The 24,970-nt window shown below is 38.5% G+C and overlaps 1 protein-coding gene across 1 annotated transcript in view; it reads left to right on the forward strand.

Moving 5' to 3' along the window:
• Positions 1–110, forward strand: part of LOC142170336 (uncharacterized) — a 111,088-nt gene extending 110,978 nt beyond the window's left edge. Inside the window, exon 2 of the mRNA XM_075232227.1 lies at positions 80–110. Within this exon, the coding sequence (XP_075088328.1) occupies positions 80–110 (31 nt within the window). The remainder of the gene's footprint in view (positions 1–79) is intronic.
• Positions 111–24,970: the final 24,860 nt, after the last annotated feature.

The following is a 24,970-nucleotide window of genomic DNA, read 5'->3' on the forward strand; positions in this document are numbered from 1 at the left end:
AAACATACAAATTAAGGCACTTTCAGTGAGATTAAACAATTAAGACTAAGCGTTACACTCTAAGTTCTATTGTGTTCAGGTGTGTCAACGCTATGAGTTCTCTTCTATAGATTGCATCCATTTATTTAATATACAAGAATAAATAAAACCCTAAAAACAACTACATATGCTCACTGAAAAACTACATATGCCCGGTTCAAAATAAACCCTTGGAAAAGAACCGTGGCTTAAAGAAAAACCAAGGGGGATTTGTTATACTACCTAAAAATACCAAAAATAAAAACTATAATCTTTTTGTTATTTTCAATAAACTCAGTCCCTCAAGAACTCCTATCCAAAAGAATCCGTCATCGGGCCGCGCCAATATTACTACTAAAAAAATATGTTTAAGAACAATTACTCCAACAATACTAAATCACCAAAACATTTAAAAACAAAAGTGAAATAATCACGCAATCCCAAAACATTATATATTGTACCACACCACCAAAACATTCCAACAATCCAAAACAATTGAAACAACCTAAAAATCCATAATAATTACTACCATCCTCCACCCCACACTTAAAGCGAGACATGTCCCCTTGTCTTTCATTATAAACAAGAGATGAAGTAGAGATACTTCCCCGAGGAGTCACTCTTGATCGGACACGGTTTTGGGATTCACGTTACACGCACTCCCCAAAGCTCGCAGCCAACCCATGAACTTCTTTTCCGACTTGACTTGTCGGTCAGCTATTGCGTCCACACGAGTGTTCAAATCATGCATGGAAGTGCGTATATCAGCCACCTATTGTTCCAATGTGGTGGACCGGGATACTCTGGCACTTCTTGAAGAGGATGCTGCGCGTGATAGTGCTGCAGCTGATCTTCTGGGTGCTTGAGCCAGTGCTTCTCCCTCCACATCCATATGCTCTTCCTCCTCCGAAGCGTCCGAACCACTTTCATTCTCTTTACCTATCTCTGTTGCTGAGGCTGTCTCCATGGTGTTCGGGCCAGGTCGGATCTTGTGGCTTTTTCTTACCAGCCCGTCCACACGAATGTTTTCAGGCACCTGCACATTCCTGCAAAGCCTAGTCACCAAAGAAGGGAAAAAGAAACCATACTGGCGTTGGGGGCATCTGATGAACATCTCGTCATGGATCACTTTGGCCATGTCGAAGGGAAGGCCCTTGATGAAACACCAAATCAACGCAGCCCACGGTCCATTCACCTCTGTAGTATTTGTAGAGGGGATAAGACGACTGTTGATCACGTACAGACAACACTTCGCCTCTTGAGTTAAGACGGCTGAATGGAAATTCTCTCCAGATTCTAGCCATTCTACCGTTTTCCCTGGTTAACAAATTTCATCAAAGAAGCGCTCCCACTTGGCATCGATTAGATGGCGCCCATATTCATAAAAGTCCGAGTTCTCAGGAAGAGGGCCTGGCAGTTGATAAGCTGCGCGTATCGCCTCAATGGAGGCATCTACCTCCTTCTGGCGCACTGTGACCACCTGGTGGACATGCTCGGGTAGATTGGCATAGAATTCTCGTACCACCATTTCATTAGCCTCCCCTGGCTCGTCAATGAAAGCTTGCAACCTCCGCTTCATCAATTCATTGAACATGTGGGGGCATCGTTCCTTGACCTTGTTGATGTTGATGCCCCTTTCCGCAATTTCCTTCTTAGCCGCCTTTGCTATAAAACGGTTATGAGACTCAAGGGAGACAAATTTGGTGCTGTCATAAGAGCACGCTGGAGCTGCCCTTTGGCGGCTTGATGATGGACCTGTGGCTTGGCGCTTTTTCGTTGGTGCCATAATACCTGCAAAACGTGGACATATTAACTCAGCCCAACAAAACTATTATGACTTGCTGCGGTTACTCAGACTTCACACGCAAAATTGGTCATAACTACATAATCATGCTCATTGAGGCTTTTCCACAAACACCTTGTAGGCAGTAGGCTCTCACAACTTTTTTTCTAATGGTCTTGCAACAATGGCTTCCCACAAAAGTTCATTCATAACCCAATTCAAATACTACGCACCCCACACTTACAACAAACTAACCCCACAATATATTTTACTAAGTTTGAAACCCAAATAACAAGATACAACTATATTAATGGCTTAAAATTCAACAAGAAACTTAAAATCTGAAAATAGCAAGAGAAAAACATAAAACTAAAGAAAACTAAAACTAGGGTTCATACCTTGTTAGAATTCGTGAGGTGTGGTGAAGCTGCTAATGATTTTAGGGAAGGAGCCCTAATGATTTTGAGATATGAGATGAGTGCTTGAAGTTATGAAAGTTAGGGGTTTTTGTTGGTTTGGAAGAGATGATTGTGTTTTGGGGGTATTGGGTTTGGTTTTAATGGAAGGGGAAGGGGTATTAACTATTTATCTTACTAAAATAAAAGAAACAAAAAGTAAAACAAACACAAAACAGAAAATAAAACGCCTGAAAAGTTCCAGGCTGGTAGGCTCGTCCAGGCGCGCGAACTATCGCGTGTTAAGTTTCCTCAGGCAGAATGGTGCGCGAACTATTGCGCGAATTATATAGTTCGCGCGATAGTTCGCGCGTTTCAGTTACACCCGGCAGAAAGGTGCGCGGACTATATAGTTCGCGCGTTAGTTCGCAAAGAAAGTTTTTTTTTTTACCTTAGCATCTGCCCTTGTTCACCTGCATTTATTAGTACATAAAAAAAATTATATATTCACAAATACCACAATCGTTGGGTTGCCTCCCAACCAGCGCCTTATTTTACGTCGCGGCACGATGCCATATTGCATTATACATCAGTTAAATCTACTGAGGTTTTGTGACGTTGAATGTCACCACCCCAATAGTGTTTAATTCGTTGACCATTCACCAAGAACGTGCCTGTTGAATTAATGTTTTGCAATTCAACTGTTCCATGAGGAGTTTCACTTACTACAACAAAAGGGCCTGCCCAACGGGACTTAAGCTTTCCAGGAAAAAGCTTTAGCCTTGAGTTGAACAAGAGAACTTCTTGACCCGGCTCAAACTCACGTTGTTGGATGTGTTTGTCGTGCCATTTCTTGGTCTTTTCTTTATATAACTTGGCATTTTCATAAGCATGCAACAGAAACTCATCAAGTTCATCGAGTTGTAGCAGTCTTTTTTCTCCAGCTAAGTCCATATTCATATTTAGCTTTTTGATTACCCAATAAGCTTTATGTTCTATCTCAACATGCAAATGACATGCTTTTCCATAAACCAACATGTATGGAGAAGTACCCATTGGAGTCTTGTATACAGTTCGGTAAGCCCATAATGCATCTTCTAACTTACCAGACCAATCTTTCCTATTTGCGCTCACAGTTTTCTCCAAAATCTGTTTTACCTCCCTGTTTGACACTTCAACTTGACCACTCGTTTGAGGGTGATATGCAGTAGCAACCTTGTGTCTTACACCATATTTTACTAGAACATTTTTCAACAATTTGTTGCAAAAGTGTGTTCCTCCATCACTTATCAACACCCTTGGAGTTCCAAAGCGTGTGAAAATGTGTTTCTTCACAAAACTTACCACTACCTTCGCATCATTAGTAGGAAGAGCAATGGCCTCAACCCACTTAGACACATAATCCACTACAACCAAAATATATTTGTGCCCATTAGAATATGGAAATGGTCCCATGAAATCTATTCCCCAGACATTAAAGAGCTCTACTGCCAAAATATTTTGTAAAGGCATCTCGTGCTTCTTCGTGATCGTTCCGGTTCTTTGGCACCTGTCACAATTTTTAACAAAAGCATGTGCATCTTTAAATAATTTTGGCCAGTAAAAACCTGATTGCAAAACCTTTTGTGCAGTTCTGGCTCCACCATGATGACCTCCATAAAGAGAGGAATGACAGTCATGCAATATTGCATTCATCTCCTCCTCAGGGACACACCTTCTTACCAATTGATCTGCGCATTGCTTGTATAGAAAAGGCTCGTCCCACATGTAGAATCTCACATCATGTAAGAACCTTCTTCTATGGTCAGCTGTGAATTCTGGTGGAGTCACCCCACTTGCAATGAAATTCACATAATCAACATACCACCGGGTTTCATCCGAAGTGATGGGTAGCAAATGTTCATCAGGGAATGTTTCTTTGATTGATTCTCCTTCAGTGACATGGCCTCTATTTTCCAGCCTGGATAAATGATCTGCAACCTGATTCTCTGTTCCCTTTCGATCTCGAATCTCCAAATCAAATTCCTACAAAAGAAGAACCCATCGAATTAACCTTGGCTTGACATCTTTCTTTGCAAATAAATACCTTATAGCGGAGTGATCTATGTAAACTATGACTTTTGTCCCCACTAGATAGGATCTAAACTTATCAAATGGCCATACTACTACAAGCAACTCTTTTTCAGTAACAGTGTAATTCATTTGAGATGAATTAAGAGTTCTACTCGCATAGTGAATGAAACAAAATATTTTCTCCTTCCGCTGTCCCAAAACAGCTCCAATGGCTATATCACTTGCAACACATATCAATTCAAATGGAAGTTTCCAATCTGGAGAAATGATAATCGGTGCAGTAACTAATCTTCGTTTCAGCTCATCAAATGCTTTCAGACAAGCATCATCAAACTTGAAAGATGTATCTTTCTCAAGAAGCCTGCACAAAGGAGATGAGATTTTTGAAAAGTCCTTGATGAAACGACGGTAAAACCCGCATGGCCTAAGAAACTGCGAATGCCTCTAACTGATGTTGGTGGAGGTAATTTTTCAATTGCTTCCACCTTTGCTTTATCCACCTGCAATCCATTCTTGGACACTTTATGCCCTAAGACTATGCCTTCACGTACCATGAAATGGCATTTTTTCCAATTTAGTACCAAATTTGTTTCTTCACATCTTGCAAGGACTTTATCAAGATTCATTAAACATTCATCAAAAGAACATCCAAATACAGAAAAATCATCCATAAATACTTCCACAAATCTTTCAACCATATTAGTGAAAATAGCCATCATACACCTTTGAAAAGTCGCAGGTGCATTGCAAAGACCAAATGACATTCTTTTAAATGCATATGTCCCATAGGGACATGTAAATGTGGTCTTTTCTTGGTCTTCTGGGGCTATAACAATTTGGTTATATCCCGAGTAGCCATCCAAAAAACAGTAGTATTCCTGCCCGGCTAACCTATCAAGCATTTGGTCAATAAAGGGAAGGGGAAAATGGTCTTTTTGGGTGGCATTATTCAATTTTCTATAATCTATGCAAATCCTCCACCCAGTAACAGTTCTAATGGGAATCAAATCATTATTTTCATTTGTCACTACGGTCATTCCTCCTTTCTTTGGAACACATTGGACTAGACTTACCCATTTGCTATCAGATATTGGAAATACAATACCTGCATCAAGCCATTTAATCACTTCTTTTCTTACCACCTCTTTCATGTTCGGATTTAGGCAGCATTGTTGTTCTATGCTTGGCTTGTGCCCTTCCTCCATGAGAATTTTATGCATGCAAAAAGCTGGACTAATACCTCTTATGTCGGACATTGTCCACCCAATTGCTCTTTTATGCTCACGTAGTACTCTTAACAATTTCTCCTCCTGCAATTCAGACAAGTCAGCCGAAATAATAACAGGTAACGTTTCAGAACTACCCAAATAAGCATAATAAAGATGAGAAGGTAAAGGCTTTAATTCCAATTTGGGAGCTTCTTCAACTGAGGGCTTCAGAGGAGGACCATCTGGCCTGTTCAAAGGTTCAAAGGGATTAAAACCTTTTATATATTCACATGTTGCATTCAAAGTATGTTTCATCTCCTCAACCTCATCATTAATCTCCAAACTTTCAAACAACACAATTGCTTTTTCTAAAGAATCCTGCAAATATACACTTGAGGTAATAAGTTGTTCATCAATCTCCATGACAGATATCATAGACAATTCTTCATACTGCCGAGGAAGTTGAATTGCTTTATATACATTAAAAACAGCTTCCTCGTTGTCAACTCTCATGATCATTTTTCCTTCTCTTACTTTAATTATAGCATCACCTGTAGCCAAGAGAGGTCTTCCCAAATAATAGGAGCTTTTTCATCGGCCTGAAAATCCAAGATAATGAAATCAGCCGGGAAAATAAATTTCCCAATTTTCAGTAGCACATCTTCTATCATCCCTTCCGGGTAAGCTATGGACCTGTCTGTTAGTTGCAACATCACTGTGGTGGGTTTTGAAGCTCCCAAACCCAATTGTTTGTACAAAGACAATGGCATCAAATTTATGCTTGCTTCCAAATCACAAAGTGCATGGCCTACATCAACATTGCCTATTCTCACAGGGATAGTAAAGCTGCCAGGTTCCTTAAGCTTTTGAGGAAGCTTATTTTGGACCCTTGAAGTGCACTCTTCAGTAAGTGCAACTGTTTCAAATTCAGTCAGTCTCCTCTTGTTAGCCACAATGTCTTTTATGTATTTGGCATATTTTGGAATATCACAAATCGCATCTACCAACGGAATATTCAATTGAATCTGACTCAACATAGAGAGAAATTTGTTGAACATGCGATCGTCATTCTTTTTCTGCAATCTTTGTGGAAAAGGTGGTGGTGGCCTTGGAATATTTACAGGTGTTGGAATTGTATCATCTTTCTTTTCCTCTTGTGCTTCTTTGGGAATTAATTCACCTTCAGGTATTTGTTTGTTCTTTTTCTTTGATGGAACTTATTCTAACTCCCTTCCTGTTCTAAGTGTAATTGCACTCACTTGAGGATTTTTTTTTGTATCACCTGGAAGTGCCCCTGCAGGTCTAGTATTTTGATTTGCAGCCAGTTGTCCCATTTGCCTTTCAAGATTTCTGAAGTCCGTTCTGAGTTGCTGATTGTCTTGCAACAATTTTTTTAACAAATCATTTGTAGTTTCTTCTGCTTGTTGTGGCGGCCTTTGAGGTTGATTAAAATTTCCTTGGGGTCTATATTGATTCTGATTTGATTGATTTCCACCCCAAGAGAAATTAGGATGATTCCTCTAATTTTCATTGTAAGTGTTCCCATATTGTGCCTGTTGGTTCATCGGCCCTCTGCTTTGTTGCCCCACATAATAAATAGATTCAGGATTCGTTGGGCACATGTCACTTATGTGATTATCGCCACACATTTCACAACAAACTGACATTTGTTGAACCTGCTGCATTGGTTGTGATGGTCCCATTGTCATTCTGGTCATTTGATTTGCCAATTTTGCTAAATCTGCTCTCATGGTGGAAATGTCATCCAGTTCAAGTAACCCTGCTTTCTGTTTCATTGCTCTCCTTGGTTCTCCTTCACCTTGCAAATTATGATCATTAGCAGTAAAGTTATTCAGCAGAAGTTGTATTTCACTGTATGATTTTGCCATGCAACTACCTCCACAAGCTGAATCAAGATTCATTTTGAAAGTTTCGTCTAATCCATCAACAAAAGTATGGCCCAGTACTTCATCAGTTTGACAATGATGAGGACAATCCCGAAGTAGTTTCTTGTATCTTTCCCAAGCTTGGCGAAGAGTTTCACCATCCCGTTGTTGAAACCCAAGAATCTGACTCCGTAAAAACTTTGTCTTTTTGGTGGGGAAAAACTTGATTAGGAATTTCTTTGCTAAATCATCCCAATTGTGGATTGAATTAGCTGGCTCTTTTTGCAACCATTCTCTAGCATCCCCCAATAATGAAAAGGGAAATAAGGTCTGCCTGACATAATCCTTGGAAACATTTGGATAATTGTAAGTATCCGTTATTTCCAAAAATATTTGAATGTGCCTTTGTGGGTCTTCATGAGATAGACCAACATATTGCCCAGTGGACTATATAAGCTGCACCATGTACTGTTTAAGCTCAAAGTGACCGGTGATTTCAGGCTTCATAATGGCCTGAGTCATATTAGCAAGGTTTGGCCTTGCTGCTTCTATCACTGCACGTTCTTGATTACCTGCCATCACTGTTGGCTGTGGTTGAACTTGAATGTCCAACTCTCTTTCTGTTTTGTTTCTAGCTTCCCACTCCTTCCTTGTTCTATGAATTGTTCATTCAATTTCAGGATCAAAAGAGAAGAGGTTGTTTGTGCTTCTACTCCTCTGCATTCAAGAGAAGAGCCTGCGCAACACAAACAAAGTAGATGGAAAATTTAGGTTTTTATTAACAACTAATAAAATCTTAAAACAGTCAAGTAGCTAATTTCAATTCCCCGGCAACGACGCCAAAAACTTGTTGCGACCAAAACACTCACGCAAGTGTACGCGATCGACAAGTAATATAGTAGTAAGTAGAGTATCGTTCCCACGAGGAATTGTGATCAACTTATCGACTGATGTAGACTCAAACAACTATCAATTCAAGCTAAATTATCACAAAATATATAAAGAACCAATTTACAATTTACCTAGTAATTAAACAATAATTCAATACAAAATTACTACACTAATTACACAATATTTTTATAACAATTTGGATAAATATATTACAGGGTCATGGACTTGCTAGAGATCATGCTACTATTTTAGCTTAAGATTGATTTATTGAATTATCCAGATTATTGATTATAAGGTTAATAATATTCATAAGAATCTTTCGAGTTCTTATGCATCTATTCAAGTTAAACTAATACCTATATGTCTATGGTATTAATATTAGCAAGAATGCATTTACAACTCCTATTTTTCAACCAAGCAAGGCAATTAAGTATAGTTCTATCTTAATTGCGAATTTTTCACCCGATGCCCAGGATCCGGATCTTGCTCTATTTGATTCTATATGCAACCAAGAATTTCTTTGTCAAGTTTAATTCAAGATTCGTAAATAATATTTCACTGTTAGCTACACAGTAAAATAATTAGAAGCAGAATCAAATAAACAACCCATAACGATAGATTCAAGATCTTCAATCTAAGCTTCAAATAACATAATTATCTAACATCCATGACCCAAGAATATTAGAGTTTTTAGCTACTCATAATCATACAAAAATCAACAATAAAAGTTTTAAACATAATATTAACAATCAACAAGAAGAAAGTTTGAAAGAACTCTTTAAATCCTTCTCCAAGATGTTGTTCTTCTTCTCCTTTCTTAGCTCCAAGATGAAGCTCCTCCTTCACTTTCTCTCTCAAGGATAAATAGTATTTTTGCACTTACTCCCCTCAAAATTTGATCTCCCCAATAATGGAGTTCTTGCTTTATGTAAGTTGAGTGGGATTAAGAAGGAATTCCAATTTTACCCCTAAATAAAGTCTCTCCGGATAGGACACGCGCGAACTATCGCGCTAAGTTTGAAAGATCGCGCGATAGTTCGCGCGCTTCTCTTGGCTTCCAGGCAGAAAACTTCGCGAACTATTGCGCGAAGTTTGGAACTTCGCGCAGTAGTTCGCGCGCTTCAGTAGCTCGATTTTGTCCATTTTCCGTCTCTTCCTTGCACACACTCGACTCCTAGGGGTTGTTCTTCCTCATAAATCATTCCAATCTCCTCTTGAAAGCATCATTTAGGCTCCTCATCCTACAATATATACAGATCACAATTAGAGCCTATTTTTCATCAATTAACCATAATATGCCATCGGAATATAATCAAGCGGACGCATAAACAATAGCTAAATCACTTAGATTTTGCCTATTATCACTCATCCTCGGAAGCCGCTGCCCTATCCTCGGGCTGATCTCAGACTACAGGCTGTACATGAATAATCTTAGGGACCTGCTCAACATGCACTCACTACTCAGGAGTGCGAGCGGTAGGAGTTTGTGCTCCTCCCCTAGCCTGAGATGTAGCTGCAGCAAGGGGAAGCAACCCTGCCTGAGCCAAAGTCGTGTACATGCTCATGAACTATGCCAAAGTCTCCTGAAGAGCTGGAGTAGTGGTAGCAGTAGGCGTATCAAGTGCCTGGATTCCGACTGGAACAGCTGGTGGTACCTCGGCGACAGCTTGCACAAGTGCTTTGGCTGCACCACGTGCGCGTCCTTGTCCTCTACCCCGACCCCGACCTCTGACGGCTGCAGTAGGGGACGCGGGTGCCTGATCCTCTCGGGTAGCATGTGTCCTCACCATCTATGAGAGAATAAAAGACAGAAATTTAGAATTGTGATATCAAAATATCGTACGATAAGGAAATCAAATAAAGTGGAATTTTCCTAATGGTTACACAACCTCTCGTAGATAAGTACAGACGTCTCTGTACCGATCATCGAGACTCTAATAAACCGGCTTGTGATCCATGACTCCTATGAACCTAGAGCTCTGATACCAACTTGTCATGATCCCGGTTCGCCCTACGTGAACCATCGTGACGACACCTAGTATCTACAACTAGGTAAGCCTAAAACGCGGAATATAAACCAATTTCTGGAAGAATACAATTTAAAACAGAAATAATGTAATAAAACAACATTTTTTTAAAAGTGCCGCTCGACATACAAAATATAACTCTCAAATCCAATATATATATCTCTCCCAAAACCCGGAAACCCATGAATCACAAGCTAAGGATATTACATGGTGCTCTAACTCCAGAATAGTCTAAAACAAGTAAATACAAAAGGGCTGTAACTACAAGAGAGTATAGAAAAAGACTCCTCGGTCTGCGGACGAGACAGATATACCTCGAAGTCTCCGAAGGGCCGCCTCGCCTCAATTATGGTAAGTCTGAGTCAAGGTACCTGGATCTACACACGGAAAACATGCGCAAAAAGGGCTTGAGTACACCACAACGGTACTTACTAAGTGCCAAGTCTAACCTCGGTCGGGTAGTGATGAGGAAGGTCAGGGCCCTACTGAGATAAAATAAAAATATAAGATATGACAGTATAAGATAAGCAGTACAGTCGAAAACTAACACTAAGAATTTAATACAGGAAAACAAGGAATTAAATAACTGAAGCAAAGGCAAAAACAATCACAAGGAAATAGCCGGGGGATCTCTTAGTATCCCGAGGATCTCTTAGTATCCTCAATATATGACAGGGATCTCTTGGTATACCGAGGATCTCTCGGTATCCTAAATATGTGCTAGGGATATCTTGGTATCCCGAGGATCTCTTGGTATCCTCAATATACGTGCCAAAGATATTTCGGTATCCCGCACCTCAATTCAAACCATGAATACGTACAGGAGATCTCCCGGGATGCCATACCGTAGTCCCAAAGTAAAACACACAGCAGCAACACAAGAATACTCAATTAAGCTCAATTTCGTATCAAGTAAATAGGTACTTCTAATCTAACATGCTTCACATAATTCAATTAAGGCAGTTTACGCAAATAAACAGTTAAGTCAATTAGACATGCTGTTTCTATTAACAACAGGTTTAAATTGCAAGTAAAATGAAACATGAAAAGGAACACAATTGAAATTACTTTAAGAAAACCGAATTTTCAACAATTAGCTCAAGTACGCACTCGTCACCTCATGTACAAGGCATTTCAAACATCAAATATACCAAATCCTAAGGGGAAGGTCCCCCACACAAGGTTAGACAAGCCACTTACCTCGAACCGACTCAATAATCAACTAGAAACCACGCTCTTGCCACGAGTGGCTCCAAATGACCTAAATTTATTCAATTCAATTGCATAATGTAAATAACACTTCAAGTAACTGACTCTACAAAGAAATTCTAAGCTAATACGCAAAATTATGTAAAATGACCAAAACGCCCCTCGGGCCCACATCTTAGAATCGGGTAAAATTTATATTTTCAGAATCCTCATACTCTCGCGAGTTCATGAATACCAAAATTATTCAAATCTAAGGTCAAATTCCCAATCAAAAGTTGAATTCTAGGTCTAAGAACTCTCTTACAACTTTTCCCCAATTTTCATCTCCAATGTGAAATTAAATGATGAAACTAACTATAGATTGATGGAATATAACTAGAAAGGGTTAAAGAATTGTTACCCACTGATCTCCTCTTCAATTTCCTCCCAAAATCTCCCTCTCCCGAGCTCTAAATCGAATTACCAACTTTTGAAACTAAACCCTCGAAATTTCATATTTTGCCCAGTTGTTACCGCATCTACGGTCAAACAATCGCATCTGCGATACCGCTTCTTCAGTCAGGGAACCGCTTCTGCGGTTCTCACTTAAAAACTCCATCTCACACCTGCGACCCAAATCCTCATATGCGGTTCTTGTTTACCGTGAAAATGGTAACAATAATTAAATTTGTAAATGGGATTCTAAAAATATATGATTTATTCCCGAGCTAGTTGTTAGAGTAGTTGATGCTAATAATATGGAGTTTAAAGATTAAATGCAAGCTAAAATGAAATAATAATCAAACCGAAGGTCTTGCTTCCCGAATACATGTCCGGTCGATGAAGGACATCGGGGTCGATGTTAGGATCGAACTCGAGCTATCGGGGATAGTCGAGGATGGGATAACAGTTGAAGATATAATCAAACAAGGCTCTTTATGGCCAATACTAATGTATATGATGAAGAACGAGTAAGAACGCGATGAATATCGAGGTGGCCTCGGACCAGTGAGAACAAACAAGCTTAGAAACAAAAGAGAGAGAGAGAGAGAGAGAGAGAGAGAGATATTATTGCACTTATGGAGAAAATGGAGCAACATCAGTCCGTTACAAGTTAGTGTGAGTCCCCTTTATATAGGAGGGGAACTCGGCTACAAGTACGTGGAAATTAATTACAAAGTATGGAGATGGGATGGCTTGATGCGATGCCTCAGCATAGGCTCTTTATAGGCCGGCCCTGTCAGGACCAACCGTGTGCCTTGGGAGCTCCCCTCTTCATCTTGGCTTTGATCTCCATTTTCTCTAAGTCGAGTCTCGACGAGCCCCAAGGTCGGGAACTCAGTCGTGGCCTCCCGTCCTTGGGGTCTCAAGGCGTTCTTCTGAAGTGACTTGACAGAAAGAAATCAAGCCCTCTGATTTTGCCGCGTATATATAGTCTCTACGTTTCCCATAATGAAGCGATGTGAAATGATTCTGACTCCTCGATCTCCTTATGGAGACGTTATTCCGATAATGCAACTCCTGGCGCGGGCTTTGGGTCAATTGGGGCATCCACAAGCTCATGCATTTTCGACTTCATTCAATGCACTCCAAATTCTCGCTCTCCAAGGTGAAGGTAACACCGTCGGTTCATTTTTCCAAGGATGCATAGTCCGTCGGTCAATCTTTTGAAGCTTCGACGACTGTGTCATAACCCCCTATAAATGGGGGTATTTTGGTGTTGTCTTTCCTATCCCAGTTCCTTTGTTTGCTTGCTTGCGTTATTTTTGTATGCTCTCATGCCCTTCAAGGCCCTTTGAATGCCTTCTTTCACTTGTTGACTATTGATATCTGACTTGGGCACGAGCGTTCTTTTCGATCCTCTACTGATTGACATGGCTCTCTTTCGAATCCATCATCGTACCTCGGACCAATCCTAGATTGATCTGATAGGCCCGGGCTGTTGGGGCCCTCCGAGTTGTATGGGGATAATACACCGAATACCGGAGCCTTCGAGGATGTTATCCTGGATGAAGGTCAGCTTCTTAAAACATATAGGATGAACTTCTGCTGAGGAGTTGCCTGTACTCGGGCGCTGCCTCGAACCTTTTGTAGAGCTTTCGTGATCGGAGCTTCTTGTGTTTATTCCTCTTTTTTGGAAAAGAAATCATGAGACCAGGTACTGCCTCGCGTCGAGTAATGGCGTTGAAAGCTTCCCAAGGTCCGACTTCTCTTTGGCAGGGATCCTCGGGGTAGAATGCTATCTCGAGCATGGAGATAATATATATGGCTCCTCGGGTCTTGGCTCCTCGTCAAAGGATGCTTTCGGTATTGGGTACCACCTCGTCGATTTGCATCGAGACTATAGGTTTCTCGAGGCTCACTCCGGGTAGGCGAGTCGTCGCTGCTTCTCGCATATATACGTGGCAGTTTCGGCTTCTTCGCAAGCCCCCGCTATTTTTAGATAGCTGCTCCTCTGTCTTGGCATATGGTTCTTCATCTCTTCAGGCACAAAAAGTGTTGGTGCACGCCCTTGCTTTGATCTGTTAGTTTTACCATAATCATGGCAACCACTTCGGGGCCGGCCCGGCAGGGAACAGGGAGTGCTGCTCCCGGCACTCAGGAACCATGGGAGTTCGCTTTGAAGACGGCGTCTTTGATAAAAGGGGAACATCTGGAGAAGGTGAGGAATACTGTGGGTGGAGCGAGGGGGTAGCGCTGTAGGTGCTTCCCCCGGATGAGAGTATCACGGACTTTGCTGATGGATTCTTGAGCGTGTATCCATATCCTTTCGTGTTTGGTCTCGTTGTTCGGGTTGTGCTTGATTTTTGCTCGAAGTATTAGGTTACTTTGGCATAGATACATTCGTCGTTTTGGCAAGTGTGTACTGATGGTGAGGTTCTTTGCGGAGATGGCTGGGCTCGAATTCACGATTAACCATCTCGTCAGGCTATACCGGCCCTTTCATCACTAGGGCCTGCTAACCCTGAGGTGCTGTTCGTCCACGCCTTTTGTAGTTGACGACGAAGAGAACGGGGCCCGAGAGTGGGACGGTTGGTTTATCCGGGTTCGGACGGTTGACATTATCCCCGAGGAGCTTTTGCCATTTCCCGAAGGGTGGAATTATGCACGGGAGCGGAGCGTCTGGTGCTTTTTCAGATTTTGCCTATAGTGAAAACCAGTTGAGTAATAGCGTTGTCTCCCTTGTTGCAGCAACTTCATGGACGCCGGGCGAAGTCCTTGACCTGCCCAGCTGGGTCCGGAGGCTAGCGACCCATTCGTCCTGCGACGATCGTCGGTGGCGAGCTGTATTCCGTGCCAGATGGAGAGCGAAATACCAAGGTATGTGCGCACGCTGCCTTTGCCTTAAGGTTGTATTGTGGGCGGGGACCCGGGCCTAAATGGGCCGGGCCAAACGGTCCCGGGCTCTGGCGGGCCGGTCTCTGGCGGTCCCGGGCTTAGCGGTCCTAGAGGGTGGAACCGGCCCACTATGGGCCTAAGCCCACATGGTCCCGGGATAAATGGGCCGGGCCCATGGGCCTAAACGGGCTAAACGGTTCAAGGCTATTTTTTTGAATTTTTTTATCTAAAGCAATTTCTTGTAAATTATATATATATATATATATATATATATATATATATATATATATATATATATATATATATATATATATATATATATATATATATATATATACACTATAACCTTTTTAAGAATGATTTTCGAAAAACTATAAGTTTTTCTGGTATTAGCAGGATAAAAGTGCTGAATTTCAGTGGATCCTGTCGTTGAGAGTATAATCTCATAGTGCACTTATATTTGCCAACAGGATATATGCATTCCTGAAAATTTTGTATTAGTAAAAGATATTGAAAGGGATGTAATACTGGGTGTCCCATTCTTTATTAAACTAATGCCTTTTTTATATTGGGATACAAAAAGTTTTACTGGTACTTACAATGGTAAAAGTATCACTTTTGAGTTTATAACTGAGTCAGTCCAAAGATTTTTGAATGAGATTATTTCTAATAATATTTCTTCAAAAGTCAATCAAATTGAATATTTGAAAAATAAAATTTGTTCCATTACGATTGAACAAGATTCAAAAAATCCTAAGTTAGTAGAAAAAATCAATTTTCTCAAAAACCAATTTTCTACTTCTATTTGTGGTGACCATTCGAATCAATTTTGGAGTAGAAAGAAGCATATTATAAGCCTTCCTCATGAAGAAGACTTCTCTGAGGATAATATTCCTACCAAGGCTCGACATTGTCAAATGAACTCCGATTATTTGGAGTTATGTAAAAAGGAAATTGATTCCTTACCGCAGAAGGGTTTAATTAGACTCTCAAAGTCCAAATGGTCTTGTACTGCTTTCTATGTTAATAAGCATGCTGAATAGTTCAGAGAGGAGTTCCTAGATTACTGAACAGGAACGAGGAGTTTCCTAGATTAGTCATTAATTACAAACCCCTTAATAAGGTGTTAAAATGGATTAGATATCCCATCCCTAATAAAAAGAATTTAGAAAGATTACATGATGCCATCATATTTTCCAAATTTGATTTAAAATCAGGATGTTGGCAAATTCAGATATCTGAATTTGATAGATATAAAACTGCTTTCAATGTGCCAATGGGCCAATATGAATGGAATGTTATGCCTTTTGGTTTAAAAAATGCATCCTCTGAATTTCAAAAAATTATGAATGATATTTTCCTTCCTTATATGGATTTCATAATTATTTACATTGATGATATCTTGGTATTTTCAAAAAATATCAAGTCTCATTTTAAACATTTTAATTTATTTAAAAAGATTATTATCCAGAATGGATTGGATATATCAAAACCAAAAATGATGCTTTTCCAAACTTCTATTAGATTTTTGGGTCATAACATTGAGAAGGGTAGGATTATTCCTATAAGTAGAAGTATTGAATTTGCTTCTAAGTTCTCTGATATAATTACTGATAAAACCCAGCTTCAGAGATTTCTAGGAAGCTTAAATTATATTTTTCCTTTTATAAAGGACCTTGCTAAAGATACTGATCTTCTTTATGAAAGACTAAAGAAGAACCCCAAAGCTTGGACTGATAGTCATATTGAAGCAGTCAAGAGAATTAAACAAAAGGTTAATAACCTACCCTGTTTAACTCTCGCCAATCCCACTTGGGCAAAGGTTGTGGAAACTGATGCCTCTGATATTGGTTATGGCGGGATATTAAAATAATGTTCTCCAGTAGATAAACAAGAATACCTTGTTCAGTTTTATTCTGGTAAATGGAATAACTCCCAGAAAAATTATGCGACTGTAGCTAAATAAATTCTTGCTATTGTCAAATGTGTTATGAAATTTCAGACTGATTTATATAATAAAAAATTTCTGATTAAGACGGATTGTCAAGCAGAAAAGTTTATCTTTAATAAATATTTTAAACATGATGTTTCTAAACAAATGTTTGCAAGGTGGCAAGCTTTATTAACCCCTTTTGATTTCAAACTTATATACAAAAAAAGGTCTGATAATACCCTTCCTGATTTTCTTACAAGAGAATATTTGAACTAATAGTTCTCTATTTATCTCTACAGATTATGAGGCCTGAATACAGACCTCCTCAGCAACGAGGAAAAGGAAGAGCATCTACTAATAATATAGAGAGTAATACTCTCGCCCAAATAGGAAATCAAAGGCTAATAGCCGCTAATCTGACACAAGGTAATACCGAACATCTGTTATACAAGAAATTCATGGATTTTATACAATCCAAGAAATATGAAGGTACATCATCTAATGTACCAACCTATTCCTCAGTTATATCAGAGGATAGTAATGAAAATTTTGAGTTTTATACTCAAAAAGAAACAAAAGAGTTAATAATTCTTTTGGAACAATCCGACCTTAAATGGAAGGATAACCCTTGGCAAAAAATGGCCAGGTATTTTGATACAGTGTCATACACTACTCCTGCTTATAAATATAGAATACACTATGAGATTATACTCTCAACAACAGGATCCGCCGAAATTCAACACTTTTATCCTGCTAATACTAGAAAAACTTATAGTTTTTCGAAAATCATTCTTAAAAGGTTATACCTTCTGATGAATGGGGTATCAGTACCCTCAAGGATCGTGAATATACACATCCCGACCAAAACATTTCGGTCAAATTTAATTATTGGGACTATGTAGAGAGTTTTAATAAAACTTTTCTTTATGAAAATCCTAATAGGAAATATTCCTGGTTTATTAAACTATGTCCTAATATGTTTGGACAACAAATCCCAAATTGGTTCTTCAAATGGTGGAAGTTATACGATCCATCATTAGAAATACTTTCAAGCCTATTTAAAAGATTATATTCTCAATGGGTAGATATATCTCCCGAAATTATTTCATTACAAAAAGATAATATCTTTTATGAGGGCATTGCTGCCATATACTTTTTCATAGAATTTTCTATCCCGTGGGTAATGAAATGGGATGTACAAGATGGTCATACCAGTGAAGGAATTCCCCGTTTAAATAGAATCTTTTATCACAAGTTTTGGACAAAATTACTCCAGTCCAATCAGCAAGGGAAGTTATATGGTGAAGAGTTAATCCAACAAATACAGGCTAAAATGGAGGTCTATGTCAAATTAGATAGAACACAAGTTGCAGAGGAAAAATTAAGTCCTTTTGAAATAATCACAAAGAAGCTCCAAATGAAGAAAATGGCTATATCAAAGAAAGAGATCCTTGCCTCGTATTTTGAAGAAATAAAAAAGGATCTAGCAAGAAAATTTGAAACAACAATTAGAGATGATATCTCTATGGCCTCCATTGGAAGCACTTCAAATGACGAAATATGTGTAGTAGGTGAAGCTCAGAGCCCCTCGGAAACAGAAATCAATATTGAAAAAATTGAAGATTTCCTTACAAAGCTAAAGGAAAATGCCGAAGAATCTTCGGAGAAAAACGACAAAGGAAAAAGTAAAGTCTGAATTATTGAAGGCCCCATTAGATAAATTATTGGGGTAATAAAGACAACTTTAATAAAGTAAAGGGTCCCTCCATTATTGAATGGAATCTTCTTTTATAAAACAATTTATCCGTTTATAATTATAAGAACTTTATCTTTTTATCTTGTCGGCCACACCTGTAATTATTTTGTTGGCCAGTTCTACTTTTTAGTTTTGTTTGTTTGTAGACTGATCCATTATATAAGGATCATTTTCCATTATTTAGAAGCAGGCGTTAGCCAAAGTATAAGCTCTGCCTTCTCTCTAGTCTCTCACTCTAATTGTAAAGAACCCCTTCTGTAATATTTTCCATTTTGAAATAAAATCAAAAAGGTCGCTTGGCCACAACTAAGAGTCTCTGGTCTGGTACTGTTCTTCTCCTTCCCTATTCCATTTTTGTAGTACTGTTAGTCTAAATGATAGGCTAAACAGGTAAGTGTTAAACTTAGTTCTCGAAGGTTATTTACTATACATGTTTGGTAGTTAGGAGTTTACTGTGTCAACCCGATGGGGTTTTGGTTAAGAACTATATAGACCAGACAGTTACTAGTCTCGACAGTAAACCTTGGTTAGGCCAACCTAACCGGTGGTGCTCGTAAACCCGTTTAGGCAGGTGGCCGTTAAAGGGTTGTGAGGAGCATCGTGGTTTAAGGTTTGCCTAGAGGTTGGTAATTGGCCAGGACTGGTGTTCTTGTAATCCCTTCCCTGATCCCCATTCGGAAGCAATCCTGTATCCCCTTGGTATTAGAGCCATGATAGTAAAAAACCTTAGAAGCTAAGTTTAACACTATTTTCTTGATGAATATTATTAGAAAGAAGACTACTGTTAAAAATAGTAGGAAAGAGGAGTATGAGTTACCTCAACAATTAGACGTACTTAATAAGTGGAATATCCCATTAGTCAAACCTAAGGTAATATACCAATTAGGTACCTTCGAAAGAATAGGTTTAAAACAAGTAGTTAAAACTACTGAAGAAACTATCACTGTAGATAGTGACCATGCTACGTTCAGATTATTATCTGAAAGTGATTTAGCCCCTTATATCACTTAGATTCATACATATAGGCTTAATACAAGTCGCCTTTAAGCCACTTACTTTAAGAGGCTTACCTGAAAGCTTTATAGCAGCTCTCAAAGATGGCAGAAACCAAAACTTGAAAAAATCTCTCATAGGGACTGTGCAAACCAGTTTGGCCTATGGCCCTATTTATTTTAATGCTTATCCCAATTTGCAAATTTCTCTTAATGATGGGAATTCTTTAAATGATTTAATACTTAGCATTAAATTACATGGTTATGATTATTTGCCTGGTACAGAAGTCATATGTATAGGATTTATTTCAAACCGTTATATACTTTGAATCCTATGTGCACAATTATGGATTTCAAAAATGAAACTATTCTTATAGAAACCAACTTTGGTAGATCCAAAGTAACCACCATAAAACCTATCAAATGGGATGAAATTGATTTCCCTAAAGAATGGATCATAGAGGAAGTTGTTGCACCTCGAAACACTGGTAATACTGAGGTTATAGAAATAGAACAAACATCAGATGACACTGTTAAAATCAGGTTCAATGAACCGTACAAACTGATAATATCAGTTTATCATCTAGGTTGACTAGATCAAATTCTTCATACATTTCACCAATTGATTACGTGGTACATTTTCCATCTAGAGCATCCACATCCCAAATTAGAGAAAGCAATAGAATAAATAAAATCAACAGTGATAATATCGTCAAGATTAATACAGATCTTGAACCAACTGCATCCGAAATGGATTTTTCGAATGGGTTTAAAAATGATTGAAAACCAAATAGATTTTAGTCCGGGTTCACCGGCAAGAAAAATGATTTTAGAAGAATTTCTAATACCCAGATGGGTGGTTTTCAGAAAATGGTTTCATGAAAACATGACTCCTGAATTGGTAAAATTTTTTAGACATGACTTTTATGCAGGACATTAGCAAGAAAAATAAAATTATTGCTTTTGTTCCATGGTTTATGTCTAAGCATGTTTATAACTATATTTTTGTGTTAGAAAGAGATATACGCTCACAAATGGAAATATTGTTAATTCTATTTTTCCACCCCAACAATCTTTTCATACAGGGGAAAAAGATAAAATTATTTACTGCACTGCTTTTTCAAAAATATTTGAAAATGATGTTGCTACTATAACTGCTAATAATTTGAATACCATGCTTACTCAGAATAATTATACTAATATATATGTAAGTATTTTGGGTGAATATGTAATTAAGATTCATGAGAAATTGGACAAGCTTATAGCTGAGGTCCAAAATATCCAACAGAAGGATACTAAAGGTAAAGAGAAAATCGCTACTGCAAGTATCCAACCACCTCCTGAGGTAAAAGACTTTAAATTGAAAAGTCTAGATGACGTAAGTCTAGAAAATATTGAAGAACTTCTTGTTAAGAAGTTAGGTGAATTTTGAGTTAGTCCTCTAAGTTTAGAGCATGCATATACTAGCAATCTGAAAGTAGATGACAAGATTAATAAGATCTCTGAAAAGTATGCTCGGAAACCTTACCAAAGAATGTCTTACTATCCTAGACCAACCCCTCAAGATGTTCTAATAGAAGAACAAGACAATGACCACTACCACCAGGGTTACAGTGGGTCAGATATCTATGAATGGAACATAGATGGTATTGTTGAAAGGCAAATATATATAACAGTACATAGAATGCTTATGTACAGTACTATCTGTAAAGTTAATAAAAATACAGATAGAGCAAGAGCAGAAATGATTATTGATGGATTTACTAGTCAGCTGAAAGGCTGGTGGGATAATTATCTCACTAATGAGCAACACTTTCAAATAATGAATGCAACCAAGACTAAAGATGAAAAGACTGTTCAAAACTCAGTCTATTCTTTAGTCATGAATATTATCGAACACTTTTCTGGAAGATGGTCTGATAATAGTGAGACCATTAGAACAATGCTCCAGAATTTGAGGGGTAAAACCCTTACATCTTTTAGATGGTATAAAGATGTTTTCTTGTACAGAGTGATGAAACTGCCAGAGAGTAATAGTACTCATTGGAAGTCCAAATTCATAGATGGGCTCCCTCCCTTATTTGCTGAAAGGATTAGAAAAGTCCTTAGAGGCACAGGGATGAGTATCGATTATAATAATTACTCATATGGCAAACTATTTAGTGTATGCACTCAACAAAATAAAAAACATCATCTCACTGAGAGACAACAATTAGGTGAATTCTGTGAACAATTCGCCATTGCTATACCATCCAAAAGAAAGAAACCCCATAAAAAGGATTTCAAGAAGAAGAAAGGTTCGCCGGAAAACGACACGAAAAGAACCAAAGAAGGAAGGCTTTTCATAAAGCTAGAAAGGGTTTTATTAAATCTAAAAACCCTAAGGCCTATTATAAATGTGGAAGAGTAGGCCATTATGCAAAAGATTGCAAGATCAAAGATGAAATCAAAGAACTTGATTTAGATGATCATATCAAAGATTCTTTATGTAAGATTCTTTTGCTCCAGAAATATCTGACACTGATGAAGGATCTTCATCAACAAGTGAAGACCTAAGGGTCCTTTATGAAGAAAGTTATGCTTCATCTTCTGAAGAAAAACAAGAGTCCTGTAATAAGGGTCAGTGCTCAAATCGTTGTTGTAATACCGACAATGAACTTTTTAATATTTACTCCCAATTTAGGGACTTAAAGATCAATGTCCCGTCTAATGACAATTTGATTGATCTACTAAGGGTTATTAAAGACCCTGAATTAAGGTCCAAACTAATAGATAGAATTCCTACAAGTATAGAAGTAGGAACAGAGGTGGAAGAAATTCCATATAAAAAAGGACCTTACACCATGTCTGAAGTCAGAAAAATAATTCTCAGCCTGAAAGGCTTGCTACTATCCAAGATTTAAGTACTGAGATAAGTTATCTCAAGAAAGAAATCTCGAAATTAAAAGCTTCAAATGTAGCTTTAGATGAAAGATTTTTCAAATTAGAAAATTCTGGGGTGATTAATACAGATCCCAGTATTAAGATTACTGAGATAAATAATATTGCTAGTTCTTCAGAAGAAAAAACTACCAATACTTTACTGGCAGCAATGGATTTTCCTGAAGATGAATTTCTAGAAAAATTACAATATTTTATCACCCAAAATTTTTAATAAAAATAACTCTTTTAATTGACTACAATTTCAAAAAAAGAGTTTGTTGCTTTATTTGATAGTGGAGTAGATCTCTCTCTCTCTCTCTCTCTCTCTCTCTCTCTCTCTCTCTCTCTCTCTCTCTCTCTCTCTCTCTCTATATATATATATATATATATATATATATATATATATATATATATATATATATATATATATATATATATATATATATTGTCTTAGATAATTTTTTTTTTAAAAAAATAGTCAAGGCCCGTTTCTTCTTTATTTTAACAGTACAACACAAACACAAACATATAAACTTAACATAATTTAAATTCAGTACAACTAATGAAAACACATGACACGGGAAACATAAAGATACGCTACTAGGTTCAACATGTACATGTCATTGTTTAATCACGACCGCCTAGTATTCTCTGCTCCAACCACTTAAATTTGTCTTCCAACTTATTTTTTTCTTCTTCCACCTCTTTGAGTTTCTCCTTCAACTCCGCAACTTCTCATTTGGATTGTCTCTCTCTTTCCCACTGCTTCAAACACAAACAATGAAGATACTGCAACTTTTCTTTGTAGTATTCCTGCTGACAGGTTTCATCAATCCATACCTCAAAATTGCAAACATGTTCATCGAGAACCTTATAAAACTTGTTCATACACGCCCAGTAGCGGCGTCCAGCTTCACCATCATCCCAACAGTCTTGCATCATGCATTTTTTGCCACACTCGCACCTTGGCACATAAAGGGGTTCAGACATTTGTTAAAGCGTAAAGAAAAACTTGAAGACTTAAGAATTAAGAAATGAGTGATGAGTGAAGACTTGAATCTTCAATTTGAGTTTGAGAAATGAGAGAGATTGATTATTTGTGAGTAAAAATGAAAGAATGAGGGTGTATTTATAGTTGAGAATAGGGAAAAGTGTAATTATAAAAGGCTTGGGGTTAAAACAAAGTTTGGTGTGTGTGTCTATATATATATATATAGTCGTCTCATGAGTTACCACTCCATTTCCCCTATTTCTGCTTCTTTACGCTTTGTTTATCCGTGTTATGCGATATCGGGTTGGTCAGATCGAATCCAGAAGGAATTTGGTAAGGTTTGAGACACTTAGTCTCTTTTGAGGGAGCTTAAGTTGGAAAAGTCATCCGGATGTTGACTTATGTGTTATAGGGCTTGGATGTGAGTTCCGATGGTTCAGTTAGCTTTGGGAGGCGATTTGTGACTTAGGAGCGTGATCGGAATGAATGTTGGAGGTTCGTAGTAGATTTAGGCTTGAATTGGCTAAGTTGATATTTTGGCGATTTCTGGTTGGTAGGCGATATTTTGATATAGGGGTCGGAATGGAATTCTGAGAGTTGCAATAGCTTTGTTGGGTCATTTGGGATGTGTGTGCAAATTTTCAGGTCATTCGGACGTGGTTTGTTTGGGTTTTTGATCAAAAGCGGAATTCGGAAGATTTTAGAAAGTTTGGCTTGAATCCAATGTGTTTTGGGTGATTTGATGTTGTTTGAGGTGTTTTGATGATTGGAACAAGTTTGAATAAGGTTTTAGGATATGTTGGTGCCTTTGGTTGAGGTTTCGGGGGCCTCGGGTGAGTTTCGGCTGGTCAATTGGATCATTTTGGAATTTAGAAAATTGCAGAAGTTGCAGGTTCAACTGTTGCAGGTTTTTACTCTTCGCGTTTGCGAATGGACCCTTGCGTTAGCGAAGAGTCAGAGGAAGTGAGTGGAATTTTGGCCTTCGCATTCGCGAGAAGGGCTTTTCATTCGCGGAGGGTTGGGAAGTGATGCATCACATTCGCGTAAAGGGCTTCGCGTTCTCATAGAGGAATTGGGTCAGCTGGGTTTGAGGTCAAGTTGTTCATCGCGTTCGCGGGAGAGGTAGTGCGTTCGCGAAGGTTCGTCTGAGTAAAGCATCGTGTTCGCGAGGGCTTGGTAACGATCGCGTAGGAGAAAAATTGGTCAAAGTAAATCTGTGCTTCGCGAACGCGAGGGTTTGACTGTGTTCGCGAAGAAGGAATAAATGCCTGGGCAGAAGGTTTTTAAACTCATCTTGTCCGCGATTTTGGGGCTTATTTCCTCCATAGTTGGTCATTTTTGGAGATTTGTAAAGGAGATTGAAGAGGGATTCAAGGGGGAAACATTTGGAGGTAAGCATTTTGGACTGAAAACTCGATTATTATGTGAATTCCACCTTGAAAATCATGGAAATTAAGCTAAAAATTGAAGAATTAGGGCTTGGAAATTTGGACTTTGATTGGGGATTTGGAGGACTATTTGGGGTCGGATTTGAGAACTTTTGATATGTATGAACTCGTGTGAAGATA

Source organism: Nicotiana tabacum, chromosome 16, assembly GCF_000715075.1.
Source record: "Nicotiana tabacum cultivar K326 chromosome 16, ASM71507v2, whole genome shotgun sequence".
Taxonomy (NCBI): domain Eukaryota; kingdom Viridiplantae; phylum Streptophyta; class Magnoliopsida; order Solanales; family Solanaceae; genus Nicotiana; species Nicotiana tabacum.